Here is a 27,270-nt window from a genome sequence, read left to right as displayed (position 1 = left end):
CCAGCATGCAGCCAATGCGTGCGCAAATCTCCTTGACGTTGCCAGATGGCGCCATGTACCCGGCAGCTAGGCACGCGCCTGCAGCATCGGGATCAATCAGCACCTGCTCACCGGTGGTAGGCGGGCTCCCAGTTCTCCGCTAACGGCAAAAAGGTACATGGTATGCTAAAGGTGTCTATTTGTAAGAACTTCATTGACGACTTCAAGAACGGGATCCATCGTAACGCTGGCAAAACGCTGGGGCAAACGTAAACGAAGCGACGGTAGCGACGGCCGCAATAGCCGATAGATGTCTTCAACGTGCGGCCGCTGGTAGCTTTCATTTCGGCTGCTGCTAGGCCGCACTGCTAGCTGCCAGAAATCATGGAGTCTCCGCTACGTCATGTTTCACGTCACTTAGTCCTTCGTCGTCATAAGTTTGAGTCCAAAGTTTGAATCAGAGTGGTGGGAAAAACTTCTTCAACTTCGAACCCAAATTTCTTAGAAATAAATGCATCTTTCAATGCTGGCCAAGTGGCAACAAAGCCATGAAATGCTGAACTATCGGATTTTAGCTCTCCTCACTGTCCCTTTAAGGGTAACGGAGTGGATTCCAAGAATAGGCAAACATAGCAGGGGGCGGCAGAAAGTTAGGTGGGCGGATGAGATTAAGAAGCTTGTAGAGAAACGGTGGCCGCAGCTGGCAAGGACAGGGTTACTTGGAGAGACATGGGAGAGGCCCTTGCCCTGCGGTGGGCGTTGTCAGGCTGATGATGATGGCTGTCGTGTCATACCCTTAAGGTGGAGCTTAAGCTGTGCCCCAGTGGAGGGTTGTGGGTGGAGAGCAGCTTTTCTTCCTCTGCCTGCAGGACGAGAAGCTGCTGAGCTCTGTGAGCTTGACCGAGCGCGTCCGCCTCTGGGACCGGTTTGGGGGTGGCAGCCGGATGAACCAGGACGCGGTGAAGCTGGCCTTCCTGACGCGGGCGCACCGGGTACACCCGCCGTTTCGGCTCAAGCGCCAGCGACCCCGGTTGCACCGGGCCCACATCCCGCGGGCGGTGCGTGACCACTACCGGCGCCGGCCGCCTCCCCTGGGCGCACCCCCACAGCAGGACGAGCAGGAGCTGTGGCTGGCCTCCCTGGTGGCCCTGCAGCTGGCCCTGGCCGCCCGCGGAGGGGGGGCAGCGGTGAGTGACTGTCCCTTCTTTCGATAGAAATGGCTGCTTTCTTTGTCAGTGGGCAGCGATGAGTGACTCTCCCTTCTCCTGATGGAAGATATTGATCTTGATATGCTAGTGCAACAGATCTGTAGGCGTTTTCTTTGTCAGTGGGCAGCGATGAGTGACTCTCCCTTCTGATGGAAGTGGCTGCTGTGTACTTAAGGGGACCCTGAAATGATATTGATCTTGATATGCTAGTGCAACAGATCTGTAGACGTTTTCTTTGTCAGTGGGCAGCGATGAGTGACTCTCCCTTCTCCTGATGGAAGTGGCTGCTGTGTACTTAAAGGGACCCTGAAATGATCTTGATCTTGATATGCTAGTGCAACAGATCTGTAGACATTTTCTTTGTCAGTGGGCAGCGGTGAGTGACTCTCCCTTCTCCTGATGGAAGTGGCTGCTGTGTACTTAAAGGGACCCTGAAATGATCTTGATCTTGATATGCTAGTGCATTAACACGTTTTGGCGGGCTAGTTGGTTAAGTATCTTGAATAAACAGCGCGAACGAAGACGAGCACAAAAGACAAGAAAATGGACGACACAGCGCTGACTAACAACTGAGGGTTTATTGCTGATCACACAAGTATAAATACATAGATGTCGGCAGAGAGGGAAAGGTATACAAAGTGCAAAAAAAAAAAAAGTGGGGAAAAAAGTGGGGAAAAAAGCAGGTGTCGATGTTGTGTTTTCCGCGCCTGATCGTCTGGCTGGTTTGTGCCGATCTGTTAATGAGATCAAAAGAAAATTGGCGAAGTGCACAACTAAGCACCAGTCACGCTTCGTCCCTTGTGATAAGGGGGTTGTTTATAACATCCCTCTGCCCTGTGGAGGGCAGTACGTTGGACAGACGGGACGATGTATCAATAAAAGGCTGAGCGAACACAGCTATAAAGTGTCAAAAGTAGTTTCCGGTCACCTCGGCATTCATTGCCGGGATTGTGAATGGGCAAAGACAGATAAAAAACAGTGCGTACCGCTATATCATGAAACCAAGGTCATTGCCAAAAATCGGGAAAAAACTGCGAGGGAAATTATCGAGGCCTACAACATATTCAAGCAGGGAAATGCATGTGTAAGCACTCCTTCGCTAACACTACTGGAAAAAGAGCTGTCACTCCTGGGGGCTGATAATCTCCGCTGATTTCTAGCGCGCTTCTGTTGCTGTTGTCTCATTTATGGTTGTTTTTTTTTGCACTTTGTATACCTTTCCCTCTCTGCCGACATCTATGTATTTATACTTGTGTGATCAGCAATAAACCCTCAGTTGTTAGTCAGCGCTGTGTCGTCCATTTTCTTGTCTTTTGTGCTCGTCTTCGTTCGCGCTGTTTATTCAAGACGCTAGTGCAACAGATCTGTAGACGTTTTCTTTGTCAGTGGGCAGCGGTGAGTGACTCTCCCTTCTCCTGATGGAAGTGGCTGCTGTGTACTTAAAGGGACCCTGAAATGATCTTGATCTTGATATGCTAGTGCAACAGATCTGTAGACATTTTCTTTGTCAGTGGGCACCGGTGAGTGACTCTCCCTTCTCCTGATAGAAGTGGCTGCTGTGTACTTAAAGGGACCCTGAAATGATCTTGATATGCTAGTGCAACAGATCTGTAGACATTTTCTTTGTCAGTGGGCAGCGATGAGTGACTCTCCCTTCTCCTGATAGAAGTGGCTGCTGTGTACTTAAAGGGTCCCTGAAATGATCTTGATATGCTAGTGCAACAGATCTGTAGACATTTTCTTTGTCAGTGGGGAGCGATGAGTGACTCTCCCTTCTCCTGATAGAAGTGGCTGCTGTGTACTTAAAGGGTCCCTGAAATGATCTTGATATGCTAGTGCAACAGATCTGTAGACGTTTTCTTTGTCAGTGGGCAGCGATGAGTGACTCCCTTCTCCTGATAGAAGTGGCTGCTGTGTACTTAAAGGGACCCTGAAATGATCTTGATCTTGATATGCTAATGCAACAGATCTGTAGACGTTTTCTTTGTCAGTGGGCAGCGATGAGTGACTCTCCCTTCTCCTGATGGAAGTGGCTGCTGTGTACTTAAAGGGTCCCTGAAATGATCTTGAGCTTGATATGCTAGTGCAACAGATCTGTAGACGTTTTCTTTGTCAGTGGGCAGCGATGAGTGACTCTCCCTTCTGATGGAAGTGGCTGCTGTGTACTTAAAGGGACCCTGAAATGATCTTGATATGCTAGTGCAACAGATCTGTAGACGTTTTCTTTGTCAGTGGGCAGCGATGAGTGACTCTCCCTTCTCCTGATGGAAGTGGCTGCTGTGTACTTAAAGGGACCCTGAAATGATCTTGATCTTGATATGCTAGTGCAGCAGATCTGTAGACATTTTCTTTGTCAGTGGGCAGCGATGAGTGACTCCCTTCTCCTGATGGAAGTGGCTGCTGTGTACTTAAAGGGACCCTGAAATGATCTTGATCCTGATATGCTAGTGCAACAGATCTGTAGACATTTTCTTTGTCAGTGGGCAGCGATGAGTGACTCTCCCTTGTCCTGATAGAAGTGGCTGCTGTGTACTTAAAGAGACCCTGAAATGATCTTGATCTTGATATGCTAGTTCAACAGATCTGTAGACATTTTCTTTGTCAGTGGGCAGCGATGAGTGACTCTCCGTTCTCCTGATGGAAGTGGCTGCTGTGTACTTAAAGGGACCCTGAAATGATCTTGATCTTGATATGCTAGTGCAACAGATCTGTAGACATTTTCTTTGTCAGTGGGCAGCGATGAGTGACTCTCCCTTGTCCTGATAGAAGTGGCTGCTGTGTACTTAAAGGGACCCTGAAATGATCTTGATCTTGATATGCTAGTGCAACAGATCTGTAGACATTTTCTTTGTCAGTGGGCAGCGATGAGTGACTCTCCCTTCTTCTGATAGAAGTGGCTGCTGTGTACTTAAAGGTACCCTGAAATGATCTTGATCTTGATATGCTAGTGCAACAGATCTGTAGACGTTTTCTTTGTCAGTGGGCAGCGATGAGTGACTCTCCCTTCTCCTGATGGAAGTGGCTGCTGTGTACTGAAAGGGACCCTGAAATGATCTTGATCTTGATATGCTAGTGCAACAGATCTGTAGACATTTTCTTTGTCAGTGGGCAGCGATGAGTGACTCTCCCTTCTCCTGATGGAAGTGGCTGCTGTGTACTTAAAGGGACCCTGAAATGATCTTGATCTTGATATGCTAGTGCAACAGATCTGTAGACATTTTCTTTGTCAGTGGGCAGCGATGAGTGACTCTCCCTTCTCCTGATGGAAGTGGCTGCTGTGTACTTAAAGGGACCCTGAAATGATCTTGATCTTGATATGCTAGTGCAACAGATCTGTAGACATTTTCTTTGTCAGTGGGCACCGGTGAGTGACTCTCCCTTCTCCTGATAGAAGTGGCTGCTGTGTACTTAAAGGGACCCTGAAATGATCTTGATATGCTAGTGCAACAGATCTGTAGACATTTTCTTTGTCAGTGGGCAGCGATGAGTGACTCTCCCTTCTCCTGATAGAAGTGGCTGCTGTGTACTTAAAGGGTCCCTGAAATGATCTTGATATGCTAGTGCAACAGATCTGTAGACATTTTCTTTGTCAGTGGGCAGCGATGAGTGACTCTCCCTTCTCCTGATAGAAGTGGCTGCTGTGTACTTAAAGGGTCCCTGAAATGATCTTGATATGCTAGTGCAACAGATCTGTAGACGTTTTCTTTGTCAGTGGGCAGCGATGAGTGACTCCCTTCTCCTGATAGAAGTGGCTGCTGTGTACTTAAAGGGACCCTGAAATGATCTTGATCTTGATATGCTAATGCAACAGATCTGTAGACGTTTTCTTTGTCAGTGGGCAGCGATGAGTGACTCTCCGTTCTCCTGATGGAAGTGGCTGCTGTGTACTTAAAGGGACCCTGAAATGATCTTGATCTTGATATGCTAGTGCAACAGATCTGTAGACATTTTCTTTGTCAGTGGGCAGCGATGAGTGACTCTCCCTTGTCCTGATAGAAGTGGCTGCTGTGTACTTAAAGGGACCCTGAAATGATCTTGATCTTGATATGCTAGTGCAACAGATCTGTAGACATTTTCTTTGTCAGTGGGCAGCGATGAGTGACTCTCCCTTCTTCTGATAGAAGTGGCTGCTGTGTACTTAAAGGTACCCTGAAATGATCTTGATCTTGATATGCTAGTGCAACAGATCTGTAGACGTTTTCTTTGTCAGTGGGCAGCGATGAGTGACTCTCCCTTCTCCTGATGGAAGTGGCTGCTGTGTACTGAAAGGGACCCTGAAATGATCTTGATCTTGATATGCTAGTGCAACAGATCTGTAGACATTTTCTTTGTCAGTGGGCAGCGATGAGTGACTCTCCCTTCTCCTGATGGAAGTGGCTGCTGTGTACTTAAAGGGACCCTGAAATGATCTTGATCTTGATATGCTAGTGCAACAGATCTGTAGACATTTTCTTTGTCAGTGGGCAGCGATGAGTGACTCTCCCTTCTCCTGATGGAAGTGGCTGCTGTGTACTTAAAGGGACCCTGAAATGATCTTGATCTTGATATGCTAGTGCAACAGATCTGTAGACATTTTCTTTGTCAGTGGGCACCGGTGAGTGACTCTCCCTTCTCCTGATAGAAGTGGCTGCTGTGTACTTAAAGGGACCCTGAAATGATCTTGATATGCTAGTGCAACAGATCTGTAGACATTTTCTTTGTCAGTGGGCAGCGATGAGTGACTCTCCCTTCTCCTGATAGAAGTGGCTGCTGTGTACTTAAAGGGTCCCTGAAATGATCTTGATATGCTAGTGCAACAGATCTGTAGACATTTTCTTTGTCAGTGGGCAGCGATGAGTGACTCTCCCTTCTCCTGATAGAAGTGGCTGCTGTGTACTTAAAGGGTCCCTGAAATGATCTTGATATGCTAGTGCAACAGATCTGTAGACGTTTTCTTTGTCAGTGGGCAGCGATGAGTGACTCCCTTCTCCTGATAGAAGTGGCTGCTGTGTACTTAAAGGGACCCTGAAATGATCTTGATCTTGATATGCTAATGCAACAGATCTGTAGACGTTTTCTTTGTCAGTGGGCAGCGATGAGTGACTCTCCCTTCTCCTGATGGAAGTGGCTGCTGTGTACTTAAAGGGTCCCTGAAATGATCTTGAGCTTGATATGCTAGTGCAACAGATCTGTAGACATTTTCTTTGTCAGTGGGCAGCGATAAGTGAGTCTCTCCTGATGGAAGTGGCTGCTGTGTACTTAAAGGGACCCTGAAATGATCTTGATCTTGATATGCTACTGCAACAGATCTGTAGACATTTTCTTTGTCAGTGGGCAGCGATGAGTGACTCTCCCTTCTCCTGATGGAGGTGGCTTCTGTGTACTTAAAGGGACCCTGAAAGGATCTTGATCTTGATATGCTAGTGCAACAGATCTGTAGACGTTTTCTTTGTGGGCAGCGATGAGTGACTCTCCCTTCTCCTGATGGAGGTGGCTGCTGTGTACTTAAAGGGACCCTGAAATGATCTTGATCCTGATATGCTAGTGCAACAGATCTGTAGACATTTTCTTTGTCAGTGGGCAGCGATGAGTGACTCTCCCTTGTCCTGATAGAAGTGGCTGCTGTGTACTTAAAGGGACCCTGAAATGATCTTGATCTTGATATGCTAGTGCAACAGATCTGTAGACATTTTCTTTGTCAGTGGGCAGCGATGAGTGACTCTCCGTTCTCCTGATGGAAGTGGCTGCTGTGTACTTAAAGGGACCCTGAAATGATCTTGATCTTGATATGCTAGTGCAACAGATCTGTAGACATTTTCTTTGTCAGTGGGCAGCGATGAGTGACTCTCCCTTGTCCTGATAGAAGTGGCTGCTGTGTACTTAAAGGGACCCTGAAATGATCTTGATCTTGATATGCTAGTGCAACAGATCTGTAGACATTTTCTTTGTCAGTGGGCAGCGATGAGTGACTCTCCCTTCTTCTGATAGAAGTGGCTGCTGTGTACTTAAAGGTACCCTGAAATGATCTTGATCTTGATATGCTAGTGCAACAGATCTGTAGACGTTTTCTTTGTCAGTGGGCAGCGATGAGTGACTCTCCCTTCTCCTGATGGAAGTGGCTGCTGTGTACTGAAAGGGACCCTGAAATGATCTTGATCTTGATATGCTAGTGCAACAGATCTGTAGACATTTTCTTTGTCAGTGGGCAGCGATGAGTGACTCTCCCTTCTCCTGATGGAAGTGGCTGCTGTGTACTTAAAGGGACCCTGAAATGATCTTGATCTTGATATGCTAGTGCAACAGATCTGTAGACATTTTCTTTGTCAGTGGGCAGCGATGAGTGACTCTCCCTTCTCCTGATGGAAGTGGCTGCTGTGTACATAAAGGGACCCTGAAATGATCTTGATCTTGATATGCTAGTGCAACAGATCTGTAGACATTTTCTTTGTCAGTGGGCAGCGGTGAGTGACTCTCCCTACTCCTGATAGAAGTGGCTGCTGTGTACTTAAGTACACAGCAGCCACTTCCATCAGGAGAAGGGAGAGTCACTCACCGCTGCCCACTGACAAAGAAAATGTCTACAGATCTGTTGCACTAGCATATCAAGATCAAGATCATTTCAGGGTCCCTTTAAGTACACAGCAGCCACTTCCATCAGGAGAAGGGAGAGTCACTCATCGCTGCCCACTGACAAAGAAAACGTCTACACATCTGTTGCTCTAGCATATCAAGCTCAAGATCATTTCAGGGACCCTTTAAGTACACAGCAGCCACTTCCATCAGGAGAAGGGAGAGTCACTCATCGCTGCCCACTGACAAAGAAAACGTCTACAGATCTGTTGCATTAGCATATCAAGATCAAGATCATTTCAGGGTCCCTTTAAGTACACAGCAGCCACTTCTATCAGAAGGGAGTCACTCATCGCTGCCCACTGACAAAGAAAACGTCTACAGATCTGTTGCACTAGCATATCAAGATCATTTCAGGGACCCTTTAAGTACACAGCAGCCACTTCTATCAGGAGAAGGGAGAGTCACTCATCGCTACCCACTGACAAAGAAAACGTCTACAGATCTGTTGCACTAGCATATCAAGATCAAGATCATTTCAGGGTCCCTTTAAGTACACAGCACCCACTTCCATCAGGAGAAGGGAGAGTCACTCATCGCTGCCCACTGACAAAGAAAACGTCTACAGATCTGTTGCACTAGCATATCAAGATCAAGATCATTTCAGGGAACCTTTAAGTACACAGCAGCCACTTCTATCAGGAGAAGGGAGAGTCACTCATCGCTGCCCACTGACAAAGAAAATGTCTACAGATCTGTTGCACTAGCATATCAAGATCATTTCAGGGTCCCTTTAAAGGGACCCTGAAATGATGTTGATCTTGATATGCTAGTGCAACAGATCTGTAGACATTTTGTTGGTCAGTGGGCAGCGATGAGTGACTCTCCCTTCTCCTGATAGAAGTGGCTGCTGTGTACTTAAAGGGACCCTGAAATGATCTTGATCTTGATATGCTAGTGCAACAGATCTGTAGACATTTTCTTTGTCAGTGGGCAGCGATGAGTGACTCTCCCTTCTCCTGATAGAAGTGGCTGCTGTGTACTTAAAGGTACCCTGAAATGATCTTGATCTTGATATGCTAGTGCAACAGATCTGTAGACGTTTTCTTTGTCAGTGGGCAGCGATGAGTGACTCTCTCTTCTCCTGATGGAAGTGGCTGCTGTGTACTTAAAGGGACCCTGAAATGATCTTGATCTTGATATGCTAGTGCAACAGATCTGTAGACATTTTCTTTGTCAGTGGGCAGCGATGAGTGACTATCCCTTCTCCTGATGGAAGTGGCTGCTGTGTACTTAAAGGGACCCTGAAATGATCTTGATCTTGATATGCTAGTGCAACAGATCTGTAGACATTTTCTTTGTCAGTGGGCAGTGATGAGTGACTCTCTCTTCTCCTGATAGAAGTGGCTGCTGTGTACTTAAAGGGACCCTGAAATGATCTTGATCTTGATATGCTAGTGCAACAGATCTGTAGTTGTTTTCTTTGTCTGTGGGCAGCGATGAGTGACTGTCCCTTCTCCTGATGGAAGTGGCTGCTGTGTACTTAAAGGGACCCTGAAATGATCTTGATCTTGATATGCTAGTGCAACAGATCTGTAGACATTTTCTTTGTCAGTGGGCAGCGATAAGTGAGTCTCTCCTGATGGAAGTGGCTGCTGTGTACTTAAAGGGACCCTGAAATGATCTTGATCTTGATATGCTACTGCAACAGATCTGTAGACATTTTCTTTGTCAGTGGGCAGCGATGAGTGACTCTCCCTTCTCTTGATGGAGGTGGCTTCTGTGTACTTAAAGGGACCCTGAAATGATCTTGATCTTGATATGCTAGTGCAACAGATCTGTAGACGTTTTCTTTGTGGGCAGCGATGAGTGACTCTCCCTTCTCCTGATGGAGGTGGCTGCTGTGTACTTAAAGGGACCCTAAAATGATCTTGATCTTGATATGCTAGTGCAACAGATCTGTAGACATTTTCTTTGTCAGTGGGCAGCGATGAGTGACTCTCCCTTCTCCTGATGGAAGTGGCTGCTGTGTACTTAAAGGGACCCTGAAATGATCTTGATCTTGATATGCTAGTGCAACAGATCTGTAGACATTTTCTTTGTCAGTGGGCAGTGATGAGTGACTCTCTCTTCTCCTGATAGAAGTGGCTGCTGTGTACTTAAAGGGACCCTGAAATGATCTTGATCTTGATATGCTAGTGCAACAGATCTGTAGTTGTTTTCTTTGTCTGTGGGCAGCGATGAGTGACTGTCCCTTCTCCTGATGGAAGTGTCTGCTGTGTACTTAAAGGGACCCTGAAATGATCTTGATCTTGATATGCTAGTGCAACAGATCTGTAGACATTTTCTTTGTCAGTGGGCAGCGATAAGTGAGTCTCTCCTGATGGAAGTGGCTGCTGTGTACTTAAAGGGACCCTGAAATGATCTTGATCTTGATATGCTAGTGCAACAGATCTGTAGACATTTTCTTTGTCAGTGGGCAGTGATGAGTGACTCTCTCTTCTCCTGATAGAAGTGGCTGCTGTGTACTTAAAGGGACCCTGAAATGATCTTGATCTTGATATGCTAGTGCAACAGATCTGTAGTTGTTTTCTTTGTCTGTGGGCAGCGATGAGTGACTGTCCCTTCTCCTGATGGAAGTGGCTGCTTTGTACTTAAAGGGACCCTGAAATGATCTTGATCTTGATATGCTAGTGCAACAGATCTGTAGACATTTTCTTTGTCAGTGGGCAGCGATAAGTGAGTCTCTCCTGATGGAAGTGGCTGCTGTGTACTTAAAGGGACCCTGAAATGATCTTGATCTTGATATGCTACTGCAACAGATCTGTAGACATTTTCTTTGTCAATGGGCAGCGATGAGTGACTCTCCCTTCTCCTGATGGAGGTGGCTTCTGTGTACTTAAAGGGACCCTGAAAGGATCTTGATCTTGATATGCTAGTGCAACAGATCTGTAGACGTTTTCTTTGTGGGCAGCGATGAGTGACTCTCCCTTCTCCTGATGGAGGTGGCTGCTGTGTACTTAAAGGGACCCTGAAATGATCTTGATCTTCATATGCTAGTGCAACAGATCTGTAGACGTTTTCTTTGTCAGTGGGCAGCGATGAGTGACTCTCCCTTCTCCTGATGGAAGTGGCTGCTGTGTACTTAAAGGGACCCTGAAATGATCTTGATCTTCATATGCTAGTGCAACAGATCTGTAGACGTTTTCTTTGTCAGTGGGCAGCGATAAGTGACTCCCTTCTCCTGATGGAAGTGGCTGCTGTGTACTTAAAGGGACCCTAAAATGATCTTGATCTTGATATGCTAGTGCAACAGATCTGTAGACGTTTTCTTTGTCAGTGGGCAGCGATAAGTGACTCCCTTCTCCTGATGGAAGTGGCTGCTGTGTACTTAAAGGGACCCTGAAATGATCTTGATCTTCATATGCTAGTGCAACAGATCTGTAGACGTTTTCTTTGTCAGTGGGCAGCGATGAGTGACTCTCCCTTCTCTTGGTGGAAGTGGCTGCTGTGTACTTAAAGGGGCCCTAAAATGATATTGATCTTCATATGCTAGTGAACAGATCTGTAGATGTTTTCTTTGTCAGTGGGCAGCGATGAGTGACTCTCTCTTCTCCTGATGGAAGTGGCTGCTGTGTACTTAAAGGGACCCTGAAATGATCTTGATCTTGATATGCTAGTGCAACAGATCTGTAGACATTTTCTTTGTCAGTGGGCAGCGATGAGTGACTCTCCCTTCTCCTGATGGAAGTGGCTGCTGTGTACTTAAAGGGACCCTGAAATGATCTTGATCTTGATATTCTAGTGCAACAGATCTGTAGACATTTTCTTTGTCAGTGGGCAGCGATGAGTGACTCTCCCTTCTCCTGATGGAAGTGGCTGCTGTGTACATAAAGGGACCCTGAAATGATCTTGATCTTGATATGCTAGTGCAACAGATCTGTAGACATTTTCTTTGTCAGTGGGCAGCGGTGAGTGACTCTCCCTTCTCCTGATAGAAGTGGCTGCTGTGTACTTAAGTACACAGCAGCCACTTCCATCAGGAGAAGGGAGAGTCACTCTTAAGTACACAGCAGCCACTTCTATCAGGAGAAGGGAGAGTCACTCACCGCTGCCCACTGACAAAGAAAATGTCTACAGATCTGTTGCACTAGCATATCAAGATCAAGATCATTTCAGGGTCCCTTTAAGTACACAGCAGCCACTTCCATCAGGAGAAGGGAGAGTCACTCATCGCTGCCCACTGACAAAGAAAACGTCTACACATCTGTTGCTCTAGCATATCAAGCTCAAGATCATTTCAGGGACCCTTTAAGTACACAGCAGCCACTTCCATCAGGAGAAGGGAGAGTCACTCATCGCTGCCCACTGACAAAGAAAACGTCTACAGATCTGTTGCATTAGCATATCAAGATCAAGATCATTTCAGGGTCCCTTTAAGTACACAGCAGCCACTTCTATCAGAAGGGAGTCACTCATCGCTGCCCACTGACAAAGAAAACGTCTACAGATCTGTTGCACTAGCATATCAAGATCATTTCAGGGACCCTTTAAGTACACAGCAGCCACTTCTATCAGGAGAAGGGAGAGTCACTCATCGCTACCCACTGACAAAGAAAACGTCTACAGATCTGTTGCACTAGCATATCAAGATCAAGATCATTTCAGGGTCCCTTTAAGTACACAGCACCCACTTCCATCAGGAGAAGGGAGAGTCACTCATCGCTGCCCACTGACAAAGAAAACGTCTACAGATCTGTTGCACTAGCATATCAAGATCAAGATCATTTCAGGGAACCTTTAAGTACACAGCAGCCACTTCTATCAGGAGAAGGGAGAGTCACTCATCGCTGGCCACTGACAAAGAAAATGTCTACAGATCTGTTGCACTAGCATATCAAGATCATTTCAGGGTCCCTTTAAAGGGACCCTGAAATGATGTTGATCTTGATATGCTAGTGCAACAGATCTGTAGACATTTTCTTTGTCAGTGGGCAGCGATGAGTGACTCTCCCTTCTCCTGATAGAAGTGGCTGCTGTGTACTTAAAGGTACCCTGAAATGATCTTGATCTTGATATGCTAGTGCAACAGATCTGTAGACGTTTTCTTTGTCAGTGGGCAGCGATGAGTGACTCTCTCTTCTCCTGATGGAAGTGGCTGCTGTGTACTTAAAGGGACCCTGAAATGATCTTGATCTTGATATGCTAGTGCAACAGATCTGTAGACATTTTCTTTGTCAGTGGGCAGCGATGAGTGACTATCCCTTCTCCTGATGGAAGTGGCTGCTGTGTACTTAAAGGGACCCTGAAATGATCTTGATCTTGATATGCTAGTGCAACAGATCTGTAGACATTTTCTTTGTCAGTGGGCAGTGATGAGTGACTCTCTCTTCTCCTGATAGAAGTGGCTGCTGTGTACTTAAAGGGACCCTGAAATTATCTTGATCTTGATATGCTAGTGCAACAGATCTGTAGTTGTTTTCTTTGTCTGTGGGCAGCGATGAGTGACTGTCCCTTCTCCTGATGGAAGTGGCTGCTGTGTACTTAAAGGGACCCTGAAATGATCTTGATCTTGATATGCTAGTGCAACAGATCTGTAGACATTTTCTTTGTCAGTGGGCAGCGATAAGTGAGTCTCTCCTGATGGAAGTGGCTGCTGTGTACTTAAAGGGACCCTGAAATGATCTTGATCTTGATATGCTACTGCAACAGATCTGTAGACATTTTCTTTGTCAGTGGGCAGCGATGAGTGACTCTCCCTTCTCTTGATGGAGGTGGCTTCTGTGTACTTAAAGGGACCCTGAAATGATCTTGATCTTGATATGCTAGTGCAACAGATCTGTAGACGTTTTCTTTGTGGGCAGCGATGAGTGACTCTCCCTTCTCCTGATGGAGGTGGCTGCTGTGTACTTAAAGGGACCCTAAAATGATCTTGATCTTGATATGCTAGTGCAACAGATCTGTAGACATTTTCTTTGTCAGTGGGCAGCGATGAGTGACTCTCCCTTCTCCTGATGGAAGTGGCTGCTGTGTACTTAAAGGGACCCTGAAATGATCTTGATCTTGATCTGCTAGTGCAACAGATCTGTAGACATTTTCTTTGTCAGTGGGCAGTGATGAGTGACTCTCTCTTCTCCTGATAGAAGTGGCTGCTGTGTACTTAAAGGGACCCTGAAATGATCTTGATCTTGATATGCTAGTGCAACAGATCTGTAGTTGTTTTCTTTGTCTGTGGGCAGCGATGAGTGACTGTCCTTTCTCCTGATGGAAGTGGCTGCTGTGTACTTAAAGGGACCCTGAAATGATCTTGATCTTGATATGCTAGTGCAACAGATCTGTAGACATTTTCTTTGTCAGTGGGCAGCGATAAGTGAGTCTCTCCTGATGGAAGTGGCTGCTGTGTACTTAAAGGGACCCTGAAATGATCTTGATCTTGATATGCTAGTGCAACAGATCTGTAGACATTTTCTTTGTCAGTGGGCAGTGATGAGTGACTCTCTCTTCTCCTGATAGAAGTGGCTGCTGTGTACTTAAAGGGACCCTGAAATGATCTTGATCTTGATATGCTAGTGCAACAGATCTGTAGTTGTTTTCTTTGTCTGTGGGCAGCGATGAGTGACTGTCCCTTCTCCTGATGGAAGTGGCTGCTGTGTACTTAAAGGGACCCTGAAATGATCTTGATCTTGATATGCTAGTGCAACAGATCTGTAGACATTTTCTTTGTCAGTGGGCAGCGATAAGTGAGTCTCTCCTGATGGAAGTGGCTGCTGTGTACTTAAAGGGACCCTGAAATGATCTTGATCTTGATATGCTACTGCAACAGATCTGTAGACATTTTCTTTGTCAGTGGGCAGCGATGAGTGACTCTCCCTTCTCCTGATGGAGGTGGCTTCTGTGTACTTAAAGGGACCCTGAAAGGATCTTGATCTTGATATGCTAGTGCAACAGATCTGTAGACGTTTTCTTTGTGGGCAGCGATGAGTGACTCTCCCTTCTCCTGATGGAGGTGGCTGCTGTGTACTTAAAGGGACCCTGAAATGATCTTGATCTTCATATGCTAGTGCAACAGATCTGTAGACGTTTTCTTTGTCAGTGGGCAGCGATGAGTGACTCTCCCTTCTCCTGATGGAAGTGGCTGCTGTGTACTTAAAGGGACCCTGAAATGATCTTGATCTTCATATGCTAGTGCAACAGATCTGTAGACGTTTTCTTTGTCAGTGGGCAGCGATAAGTGACTCCCTTCTCCTGATGGAAGTGGCTGCTGTGTACTTAAAGGGACCCTAAAATGATCTTGATCTTGATATGCTAGTGCAAGAGATCTGTAGACATTTTCTTTGTCAGTGGGCAGCGATAAGTGACTCCCTTCTCCTGATGGAAGTGGCTGCTGTGTACTTAAAGGGACCCTAAAATGATCTTGATCTTGATATGCTAGTGCAAGAGATCTGTAGACGTTTTCTTTGTCAGTGGGCAGCGATAAGTGACTCCCTTCTCCTGATGGAAGTGGCTGCTGTGTACTTAAAGGGACCCTGAAATGATCTTGATCTTCATATGCTAGTGCAAGAGATCTGTAGACGTTTTCTTTGTCAGTGGGCAGCGATGAGTGACTCTCCCTTCTCTTGGTGGAAGTGGCTGCTGTGTACTTAAAGGGGCCCTAAAATGATATTGATCTTCATATGCTAGTGAACAGATCTGTAGATGTTTTCTTTGTCAGTGTTTGAGCCAAATTTGAAAGCTCTGCGTGGATTCTGCCATTCGCAAATAATTTTCAGAAATAGCTGCTTGCGGTAGCTTGCATAACGTCAGTGGGCAATATGGACGAGGTTAGATGGGGTGCATATCGGTGCAGTCCTGACTTGTTTTCTTCCTCAGCATGATAGCCTTTTTACCCAGGAAATCCGCCGTCAGCGTTGTCGGCATTGTCAACGTTGTGAGCGAAAAATCGCTAACTTGACTCTGGCAGGTGGTTCCTGGTGGTCGAATTTCTATGGCGGTCGAATTTCTATGGAGACAAAATTCTAGAGGCCCATGTACTGTGCGATGTCAGTGCACGTTAAAGAACCCCAGGTGGTCGAAATTTCCGGAGCCCTTCACTACGCCGTCTGCCATAGCCTGAATTGCTTTGGGACTTTAAACCCCCATAAACCAAACCATCAATTCTAGTGTGCTGTTAATTGTAATGCGCACCTGTTTTTCAAGGTCAATAAAAAATACCGTATTTACTCGCATAATAGGCGCACTTTTTTTCCAGAAAATCCGGCTCAAAGTTCGGGGTGCGCCTATTACGCCGGGAAAAATTTCCGGAAATTTTTCGACTCTCAAAATTGATCACATCGCGTAAATGCACTCGTGTACGGGCCGCACCCCGTTTTCCCGAAGAAAATATTAAAAAAAAAAAAGATCCGTGTAAGCGCCGCACCGAAACTTTCCACGACCCACGCGGGAATAGCCTTCGGAATGCACGCGCCGAGGCCTGTGCGATCGGCTCCGGCTGCGCACAACAGGCGCTTGATCGTGGAGGCCACACACGCGCACAGGAGCTTCCAGACGCCACCCACGGAGGGCGCCCGAGGTAGAGCTTATCATAATCATCAACGTTTTCCTCCGCCGCGAGCTTTCGCTATCCATATCGCCATCAGCATCTCCAGCTCTTGTTTTTGTTTTTTTGTTGCTGTCAAGTGCCGGGATCTGCGGTAGCGCGATAGTTCATCGTGGTTTATGGCTTTGCCGCGGAGCGTTGCTGTTTTAGCTCGACGGCCAAGTACCTTAACAGCTACACGGCAGGGAGTTTGCTCTCGAACACGGCTAGCGCGCGGCAGGTTGTAAAATACGACGTGGCCGAAGTTGCGACTGCGGCGTCCCTAAATTTTCTACGCGACTCCAAGCGCCGAGGTTTTCGCGGGCCTAAGTCGGGAACGTTTCCGGCTCGAGATGAAGCTTTCCAAACAGACGTTTAAAGTGAGCATCCCTGAAAACTGTGTGCGGCTGTTCTACGCGATGTCGTTGTACGTGCTGTGGGTCCGTAGCAGCACTAGTGAGGACTAGTAGTCAGTTCAGCGAAAACTTTGTTAAAATAAAGATTGGGGAGCGGGGGGTGGCGAAGTGTCAGCTTGCAATCGTGTAAATACAGTATTGATCACAGTGCCAAGTTCGGGGTGTGCCTTTTATGCGCGGAAATAAAAAAAATCTGATTTTTCGCGCCCAAACTAGGGGTACGCCTTTTATGCGAGTGCGCCTATTATGCGAGTAAATACGGTAGTGCAAAGACTTCGATTGTAACTCGCACCATATTTTGATGCTTTGATAAAGAATGAATCTGCTCACTTGGAACAACCTCTTTTATTGCAACTGCTCTAACGTCTTGATGAAGCAAACTGTGCCAACATCTCATTCGCCTTTCTGGCAGGCGCCTGTTCGCTTTCAAACCGAAAATCTACTCTTTTTCAGAAAATTTGTAATCAAGTGCCTGCTGTCTTCGAACTCTTGTCCACGTTAGGCCTCTCTGCCTTGCCAGCTGCATCCTTCAATCACGCACATAAATGTCAGGAGTACGAAACACTTGTGCCACCAGTTGCCTCTTTACACCTCGTTTCAGGTGCTAGCTTTTCTCGGCTTATTTCTTCGCACCCTGGTCAGCACCACTGGCTGCTTGCATTGTAGGCCTGTGCCTGGTGCAAAAAGGGGCAGCAGGTGCAAAAAGCAAGCGTCAACAACACGCGACTGCATCCTTCGATCAGGACTGGCTGTCCCACAGCAAAGCAGGGGAAGGAGGAAGTGGAAAGTTCAAAGGATGCCACTCCTTTTGGTTCTTTTGTGGGCCTTACTTGTGCAACCCTAGTGTGCTTTGGACCTGTCATGCACGCAGCTGCCTTTGGTGCAAGTCTGCAACAACTGCTGGGCAGTTTGTGGGAACCTCAAAGAAAGCTCCCCTTTGACACATCACAAGCTGTCCGAAATTTGCTGTCACATTTTGCCCTTCATGCGCCCTTGTGAAAGTGCCTCCATGCGCCCTTGTGAAAGTGCTTCCCCCAAGGAGACCGCAGGGTTTCGGCCTTGCTGTCTTCCTAGTGGGGGGTTGTGTTGTGCCTGAATTGAGAGGAGTGACCTTGGCGTGCAGGGCTCGGCTGAGGAGGCCCGTGATGGCGAGGACAAGCGAGTTGGCCGAGAGGGCAGTCCCGGTGAGTGGGCTCATTGGATCGCTCCACAGGTGCTACTCTGTGAGATTGCTGTCCCGAGTGCATTCAGATAGGCAAGCAGCCTGCTAACGTGTGTGGCCATCGACTCATGGCTTGAGGATAAGGCTGTTCAATGAAAGCTCCGCTGGTAGGATGACTATCAGAGTATTCACTTTCGCGAGAATGCATCGGTGTGTGCACCTCACGGTGTGGTTTCGTTTTCACGCCTTTGCAGTTCGTGACAGTGTTTGGGTGGTTGGGGCCCGTCACGGGGCTTGCAGTCTGGCGAAACGTATGCACGGGGGCTGAGTGGACTACGTGCCTTCGTCAGTGCTGTGTTTCGTGTGGCATTCACACCTTGTCTTCAGGCCTAGCGAGGGGGCATGGAAGGGATCGTGCTGCAGCTCGGGTTGCTGCTCTTCTGTCTGTTTTGCGAGCCGTCCTGTTGTGTTTGGACAGCAGTGCCTTGCCTTGTGGTTAATTGACTTCTGACGTCACTCCTCCAGTTAGAAGGCACCTGGCCGCCTTGCAGTGCTTCATGAGAGCATTCAGAAACTTTTCTGTCGTGTGAGCATTAAGACAAACTGTGGTAGTATTTTTTTCTTCAGTGACAGCAGTTGTTATTCAAAGAATTTGCAAACAAGGTATAATTGTATTTACACGTTTGTAAGTCGACTTATTTTTTAAAATATGAAAATCTGAAATGGTGGGGGGGGTCGACTTAAAGTCGAAACCAAAGCATATCACCATAAATAAAGGCAAGGCAAGGCAAACAGTAGCATACATCTATTCTGTGCTCTTTTTCAGAAGGGTCTTCCTCTTTTATTTTCAACTACACACTCGGTGCTCAAGGGCGTGTCGTTAGTTGATGGAAGAGCTGCTGTTCCAATCACAGTGGCATCGCCACTCTGAACAGCAGTGCTTCCGGGGAGTGTCGGTAGCTGATGGAAGTGCCAACGCCGCTAGCGTATAGCGCGCATAGTTTCTCTTTGGCTCTGTTTGATGTAGGTGACGGCTGCCGGCCACATTTTACCAGTTTTTAATGTAGCATTTCCTCAGTCGTCATTTGTGCTCCAGGCCCAGTAAGGGCCCCGGCTCTCTCTCATGGCTATATTCACGACTGCTGTCATTCTTGATGCCGAAGAAACGAACAACTGGGCACTGGGCGACAAGTTTGACGTTCGCAACGCGTGTGGTGGCTGCAGCGAGGCAAAATTTTTAGTTGTTCCACGTGATGGTGTGATGCGGTTGTCTGTGAAGTGGAGGATTTCACTGGATGATGACGTGCTGTGGGACCGTAGCAGCGATGACGACGACAATGAGGTTGATGGTGCAAGATGCTAAGCTATATCGAGTACATGTGGTGGTGTACGGGAGCTCTGGAATGCTGGGAAAAAAACAGTGCTGAGACGAGGGACAAAGAAAGAAGAAGACAATAGTACCGGCGCTGACTATCAACTGAAAGTTTATTAGAAACAACATGCAATGTATACCCCATCGGCAACCAAGAGCGCATGGCAACACCAAACGCTATAGTGATACAGCAATCATCAAGATACTTGAGTTCATGAACTGTTACAGAGGGGGTGCTCACGCACGAGTCACTGTTTTTGTGGGTACATATGATACGATTCACCGATTTCCTTTGTTAGTTTATCTTTTACAAGGGAAATCAGTGAAGCGTTTCATATCCACAAAAACAGTGACTCGTGTGTGAGCAACCCCTCTGTAACAGTTCACGAACTAAAGTGTCTTGACCCTGGTGATTGATGTATCACTATAGCGTTTGGTGTTGCCATGCGCTCTTGGTTGCCGATGGAGTATATCTTGCGTGTTGTTTCTAATAAACTTTCAGTTGACAGTCAGTGCCGGTCCTGTTGTCTTCTTCTTTCTTTGTCCTTCGTCTCAGCGCTGTTTTTTTTTTTTCCCAGAAGTATGTACCAACTAGGTCAACTTTCCGTTTTATTGTAGCTCTGGAATTGTAGCTGTCATCTGGGGTTGCCTTTTAGCTTGGTCATAATGCACCCCCGAGTCACTTGGCGAGCAAGCATGGCTGAAGCACAAAGGTGAAAGGTGAAAAGCACAAAGGTGAAGCACAAACGTGGCAGCATGAACAAGGCCTGGTTGTGGTGTGCAGGTCGGGAGGAGCTGAGCCAGTTGGACGAGAAGCTGGTGCACCTTCTTGCCTGGCAGCGGCTACAGCAGTTGCGGGGGTCCCAGCTGACACCCAATGGTCAGTGTCCTCAGGAGGTCAAGGGGGGGGGTCTGTGGAAATAATTTTTTTTAATGAGGTCACAGTTACGAAATCACCGGGGAGTGTGTATTCTTCTGTGCCGATTCAAACTGTGTCATTTACCATAATTAGGCATGCAATTTGTGCACTTGTGTTTTTTGTTATCCAGATTTATAAGAGAAAACTGGTGTGCTGCGCAAGCACACCAGTGCAGCCGCGTTGAAAGGTGAGTGAGTGGTGTCAAAAAAGTTGGTAATGTGTTTGTAAATTTATTCCAATAAGGAAAAGCCAACTGCGCACTGTTTACTCAGCTCACTCGTGCCAGTGGTTGCTCGCCCCTGTGAATGGCTGCAAGATAAAACCTTTGGAGTGTTGTGCTTAGCACCAGAATCCGAAAGTACCAAACCGTTGGCTGTTCGATTTGCCACTGGTCGGTTGGGCTGCTCTCGAGGTCACCGTTTTATTGCCTCTTACTGCTGGCTTTGTGATTATGTCATTCTGTGTGTATTGCTTTGAACTGCGCTCGCACCATCATGCCATCAAGCAAGGAACTATTATAAAGTGGCTCTGGGGTGGGTATGTGGGAGGTGTGCATCGATTTATATTTGGAGTCAACTTTCTTTTGGCCAGTGAGGGGTGCTAGTTGCGGGGTCGACGTATGCGCAGCAATGTATCATATACAATGCACGTTATGACCTCCTTTGTAGAGCATACAAGAGAAAGGAAAAGATGTGCTCGTTATGGCATACAAGACGGAAGACAACTGCAACTGAAATCACAGAGCACAGGGGGATGTCTTTTTTTTTATCTATTTAGTTTGTTGTTTTTCCTCAGTGGGAGATTAATAAAGAGCAGAAGAAAAAACAACCACATGCCAGTGGGTTTCAGACCCACGACTTCTGAAGACATCCTCTGGGCTCTTTGGTTTCGATGGCTGTTGGCTTCCATATAACGAGCACCTCTTTTTCCTTCGATTATATGCTTAATAGTTTAACGAGGGCCTCGGTTCTGGCAGCCTTGATGCCATAGGCAGCATAAGAGGGTTCTCACACAGCTTCCACCATCGCCATTCGATGATGCTCCTATGTGGCACTTGCGGTAATACAGGACGTACTAGGTCCGCCGCTATGGACGAGACTGGCGCTGTTGAACACCCTCAAGGTTCACTTACACTACCCATAAAATACCCCCGAAAGCAGCAGATTGGACAGCCGTCGCCGTAGCTCTGTCAGTAGAGCACCGAACACAAAATTCGGAAGTAGTGGGTTTGGATCCCACCAGCAGCATGTGGTTGTTTTTTTTTCTTCTGCTCTTCATTAATCTCCCATTGATGAAAAACTACAAATTAAAGAAATAAAAAAGACATCCCCTGTGCTATTTGATTTTGGTGGCGGTTGGCTTCCATCATGTACCACCTTGCAGAGTTCTTTAGGACGTGTTTGTGAAATCTGTAATTTGCCACCCCTTTTTGAAGCCTTAATTTTAGGAAAAAATGGGCACAAATTACGTGAGTAATGTGCTAATTTCATGTAAATCAATTCGTTGAGGTCGTGTTGTGTTGCATATGCTTTTGCGATGAGTTCTCCGGAAGTTTTGCTGCAGGGATCTTTCTAGAATTAAAAGCCATTAGTTTCTCTTATACATTAAGAAATGCAGCAAGGGTATAATTGTCGTCCTGCCTATCATAGAAGAAGTCCAGTAGTGGGGTTTTGAAGCTGCCGCTGCAGAAATGGGAACACAGTTTCCTTCCAGTTTCTGGAGTGGCAACTTCAGAATCCCATAACTCAACATCCATGATGACTTTGAGTCAGCATCACAGCAGGTGAACACGCACACTCAGGGCTCTGTGCATTCAGGGCCGCTGCTGGTCATGTACACTGGCAGTCACAGCTGGGCCTCAGCCCTCTTGGCTTGCTGTCTGATTTGGCAGGCACGTCCCACTGAAACCCCTCAGTATTTATTTTATTTATTTATTCAAGTTACCCCTAAAGGCCCTACAGAAGAGGCTATTACATAGAGGGGGGTACAATCATATTAGTAACCGCAATACGTTTTAACAAATAAGTGTAGCAAAAAACGTTAATTAATATGTAAGGCATAACACGAAGGAAAAATGAACACTAACAAAAATAACAAACTTCTACACATTTCCGTCACAGCGAAGAAGCTCTTGGAATTTTTTATTTTCAGTTTCTGTGGCGATGACTGATGGCAAACTATTCCATTCAGTGATAGTACGGGGAATGAACGAATTGGCGTAAGATGATGAATGACAGTTTACGCATTTAACTTTGAAAGAATGATCACGGCGGGGAAAGATGGCATCAGGTGACTGAAACAAATCACTGCAAAGGGATGGGTGGGGATAAAGCTTATGGAAAAGGGTTAAGCGAGCAAGTTTGCGGCGATATGACAAATCTTCCAGTTTGGCACGTTTTTTTAGTGCTAAAACGCTTGTGGAAGGTGAGTAGTCTGAAAATATGAAGCAAACAGCACGGTTCTGCAAGGATTCAATGTTAGTGATAACGTAGGCTTGAACAGGGTCTGTAAAGCATGTTGCCCGAACACAGTGTTTGCCTTGGCACCGAGGTGCAGGCTGGGCAAAGGCACGTGCATGAAAGCTGTGTTTTAGTAGTTCAAGGCACATAGGCGGCGTCTCATCTTTGCATTGTTTAGTGACACCATCTTGCCAGTACTTGGAGGCTAATGGAAAGGGTTCAACTTAGGTTGAAGCCAGCACAGCGACATATGGAAAGGAAAATGATGGTGGAACATTAAAGGGAAACTGCATAGGTTTTAGAAATTCACGAGCTTAAGAGGGTCGAATGCGTGAAACTTGCGGGTGAAGCATGCGAAGTCTTTTTGGCTAGCACCTGATATAGTGAAGTAATCGCCGATTGAAATCCGGATGCCCTTCAAGCTTCTCCGCAGCGCACAAGGCCAAGTGGGGGTGCATGATGACCTCATCGAAGGTATCTGTTCATTTCCAGCGCTTTTAAACGCCTGCTATGAAGGAAAAAAACCAACACCACTGAAGGCAAACCCTGCCAAGAGTGGTTTGGCAGTGTCTAACGAGTCAGGGCAGGGTGTGGCTGATGACAGCGCTAATTTAAAATCATACCTTCCGTGATGTCACGCTGAGTTTCCCTGCACTCCTCTGGTGCATTGAGGAGAAGCACAAAATTCAATCTTCGATTACGTCACTATTTTAAGTGCTAGAGCAAAAACATTTGGCATGCTTTACCTACGGCCTATATAGATTTGAATGCTTGAATGTCGCGAAATTCTCATGAAAGTGTTGCAGTTGCCCTTTAAGACACAGGAAGAGAGCAGAATGGGTCGGGGGACAGATGCGAATAATGACATCATAGCTGGACAAGAAAAAATGAGCAAGAGCAGGACATCTAGCACTAAGACTGCTCAGGTTAAGAGAGTCTGGTGGGGTGGATGATAATTGGCAAGTTTGCTCTGGTAAGGAGGGCACAGGTAGACAGGTGGGGGGGGGGTTATGGGAGGTTGACAAATGTGGTGCAGCAGCAGTGGTGCTTTGTGTGTGCAGGTCCGGCCGTCATCCTGCGCAGTGAGCTGCAGGCTCGGGCCATGGTGTGCCCCGTGGGGGGCCGAGGCAGTCCGGTCCCCATGCTCTACCGCACCCTCACCCTCGGCTCAGGTGGGGAGCACTTCACTCGAGTGGGCCTCGGTCTTAACCTTGCAGGCAAGGGATGAGTCTGCAGTGCTTAAACACACCTCAGGGCGTCCACAGCAGGGTTCCTTACCCGTGCACGCATCACGGGGTACAGTTAAGGGGACCCTGAAATGGTTTCTTCAATCATATTTTATTGCAACAACTCTGTAGAGGTGGTCTCTGCGAGTATTCTAGTCTGATTCAGAAAGCTGCGCGTGGAACCAATAATTTACAAACAAATTTTCAAACTTGCCGCTCACAGCCGATTGGGGCGACACCTCACTGCGCGTTTTTACCCGCCCCTACCACATGACGTAAACTGGCCAGCCTTGGCCATGGACTGGGCGACCCTTCTCATTGGCTCTGCCAATTGACGTCACGCGCAATTTTTGCAATATTTCATTTGAAACTGAGCACTGATGCTCCTTGAAATACTATTTTATTGATTGCTTATTATTTTTTAAAACACACGTATACAGAGGTAAGAATCCAGCGCATTTCTTGAAATTAAAGTGGTACTTCCGGTAATGAAGTAAATCCGTCTGCTCACAAAAAATGTGTTCTCGTCGAATCTTGGCGCCCGCCTTTGCGATTTTCCTAGCTGCACCGACGAGTCGCTGCTATAGTGTACTAGAATTATATATATCGCTGCTGTCGTCGCCCTGTGGGTCTCGGTATGGCGTGTACTGAAAGGCTCGAAGCCCATCTCAGCGGTGGCTGCACGCAGCCGCGCTTCGAGCTCCGGATCCATGCCGTTCGAGCAGCAATCAGGAGACACATGTGCGAAAACTTGGACGGCATGCCGCACCGATCGTCATCAGAAAGACTGCCAGCTATATTCGAGCAGCGACAAAGCATGCCTGCTTATGTTGGGAGCTTTCGGCAACGGCACCGCTCGTGGGCTCTCCGACCAACGAGCTCTGCTGCTGCCTGGCTGCCGTGGTCGTCGCTAGGCCTATATCTCGTTTCGCATCGAAGCCGCAGCGGCCGGCGCTTCGGATGTCGCCTGAGCTATAATAAAAGGCTTACTCTACACATCGCTTTACAGTCAACAGCATCATCTCACAGTAAAGTAATAGTATGGTCACTTTCCGCGACGCCTTCAGCCGCGAAGCGAGCGGGCGCCAGGCGAGCCGGACCCCAACGTCAGGCCAGCGGCAGCTGCAAGGCGTTGTGGTCAGAAATTTGCTCGTATCACAGTTGTTACCTAAACCAGCAGCTCAGTATTGGTCAGCGATCCTCAAAAATGACAAATTTTTCATATTTCTTGGCCTAGGGTTTATTATTTACGTCAAGAACACTCTTTAGCTCATTTTTTATGAAGCCGGCAGACCTGATCCAGGCCGGTCGGCCGGCCGGCACGCTCGGCGTACTTGACGTTCGTACAAGGAAATACAAAACAGCCATTCTACCAGAGATGATGCTTCCTAGATTTGAGCAACGACAACATGTCTGTTCAAAAGTGGATCTTTCGGCAACGACACGAACTGCGGCAACGCCGGGCGACGAACTGCGCGCTGGTCCCAGGCTGCCCTAGTCGTCGCTAGGCCTAATGGTTTCGCATCGAAGTCGTGGCTGACGGCGCTTCGGAAGTAGCTTGCGCTATATCAAAATGCCTACTCTTCACATTGCTTTACTGCGAACTCGTCCCATAATAGAATATATATTCGATTTCCACGACGCCTTCAGCAACGGAGCTAGCAGGGGGCAGGCGAAGCGCCGCAGCAGCACCAAAGCGGCTATGGGATGAAATTTGCGAGTATCGTATTCATCACTTTTACGATCAGCTCGGTATTGGCCAACGACCGTCAGAAGTGATGTATTTTTGACATGCATCTATCCCAGGGCTTGCTATAAACGTGAACAAACAATACTAGCGCGTTTTTCACTCGCCGGTGGCCGGCATCAAGGCTGGCAGGCCGGCCCGGCGTGGCTCGGCCCCGAGCGCCCTGAGGAGCGCGCTGTACGTCATCACGACGCTGCCGCTCTCCGCGCACGCTTTGGCTCCCGCTTCCCGTCGTTGCGTCTGCCGCGCGCGGCTCATCGTTGACATCTAGCAAGTTGCACGCAGGTGACGAGCTGTGATCGGACGTTGCGACGCCGTTCGCAACAGCGCACCGCAGTGAATCGCACTCACTTTCGCACATGTGTCTGCGACCACCGGAAGTAAACAAGCAGAGCGCCATTGCTTGACGTATGCATGGGCGGAGCATCGGCCCGTCTTTTCTTTTTTTTTTTTTTCGGAGCGAGCCCCGCGTGTATGAGTTGAGAGTGGTATGTGGGGGAGAGGAGGAACATCATTTTTAATCGGCGATATCTTCGGTGTTGATGGAGTTCGCTTAACAATTTTTGCGGTGCGGCGACAAGTGATGGAATACCGATCTCTCGGGGGCTTTTGCTAACCTTGGCAAAGAGCTTTTCAGGGTCCCTTTAAGGGGGACGAGGGTCCTAAGACTAACTTCTTTACCTGTGGCTAGAATCTCATGAAATTTTGCACGCAGATGCATTTTTCTCTTCTGATTCCAAGTATGTAGTCATAATTGAGCTGGTGGTCTTAGGTCAAAAGTTATCTTGAATTCTAAAGTGTAGTTAGGTAATTTCTTACGCAGCTTTAATGAACTTTCTCACTACATTTTGCTCCTTTTAATTACATGACTTAATAGCCAGCGAATTCTCATATCCGATGACATTCTTACTTTTTTTGTTTAGGCCAGGTGTAAATAGCAAAATAGAATTGGGTTAACGAGTTGCAGTGTCAAATACTGCGACCTTTTACACTTGACATTGTATACCAGGATGACATGCCTTTAGAGAAAAACAAAGGATGTTATCGGGTATGGGAACTCTCTGGCTATCAATTCATGTAAACAAAAGCAACAAAATGCAGTGAGAAAGTTCATTAAAGATGCGTAAGAAATTATCTAATTACATTCTAGACTTTGTAAGATCTAAGACCACCAGCTCAATTATGACTACATATTTGGAATCGGAAGAGAAAAATGCATCTGTGTGCAAAATTTCATGAGATTCTATCCATAAATAAAAAAGTTAGTTTTAAGACCCTCGTCCACCCTTAAAGGTGCAGTGAAGAGGAATCTGAACTCGTCTTTCTGCCACGGGAACTCCATCTGCACGTTCCCAGCATTCGTAGAAACTTCGATTTATTGCCCTGTGTGGCTGAACCAGATTAACGTTCAGCCTTTTTTTTTTAATTCTCCCCGTACGGTGGGCGGAGTCGTCCAACGCGTGGAGTGCCTTTCAGCCAGCCCCGTGGAGGCTTGCCGCTCTGCCATCAGTGGAGTAATACGTAGTTATCAGTAGTAGCAAATAGTTTGCGCGTATTTTTACTTCTGCGAGCTTATTTTGCGGCTATATTATCTTTGAATGAAACTATTTATTCACGGAAACCTAAAAAACAAAATAAAGCGAAAGCAAAGCCTCCAC

At 47.1% G+C, this 27,270-nt stretch overlaps 1 protein-coding gene across 1 annotated transcript in view; it reads left to right on the top strand.

The window, feature by feature from the left end:
- The window catches only part of LOC149325849 (PHD finger protein 12), a 74,904-nt gene that overhangs the window by 17,440 nt on the left and 30,194 nt on the right, over positions 1-27,270 (top strand). Inside the window, exons 5-8 of the mRNA XM_089563153.1 lie at positions 849-1,166; positions 17,851-17,911; positions 20,046-20,141; positions 23,701-23,811. Coding sequence (XP_089419279.1) covers positions 849-1,166; positions 17,851-17,911; positions 20,046-20,141; positions 23,701-23,811 — 586 coding nt within the window. The remainder of the gene's footprint in view (positions 1-848; positions 1,167-17,850; positions 17,912-20,045; positions 20,142-23,700; positions 23,812-27,270) is intronic.

This window comes from Amblyomma mixtum, chromosome 10, assembly GCF_055824585.1.
Source record: "Amblyomma mixtum isolate Tamu chromosome 10, ASM5582458v1, whole genome shotgun sequence".
Classification (NCBI taxonomy): domain Eukaryota; kingdom Metazoa; phylum Arthropoda; class Arachnida; order Ixodida; family Ixodidae; genus Amblyomma; species Amblyomma mixtum.
This window is presented reverse-complemented; position numbering and strand designations above follow the sequence as displayed.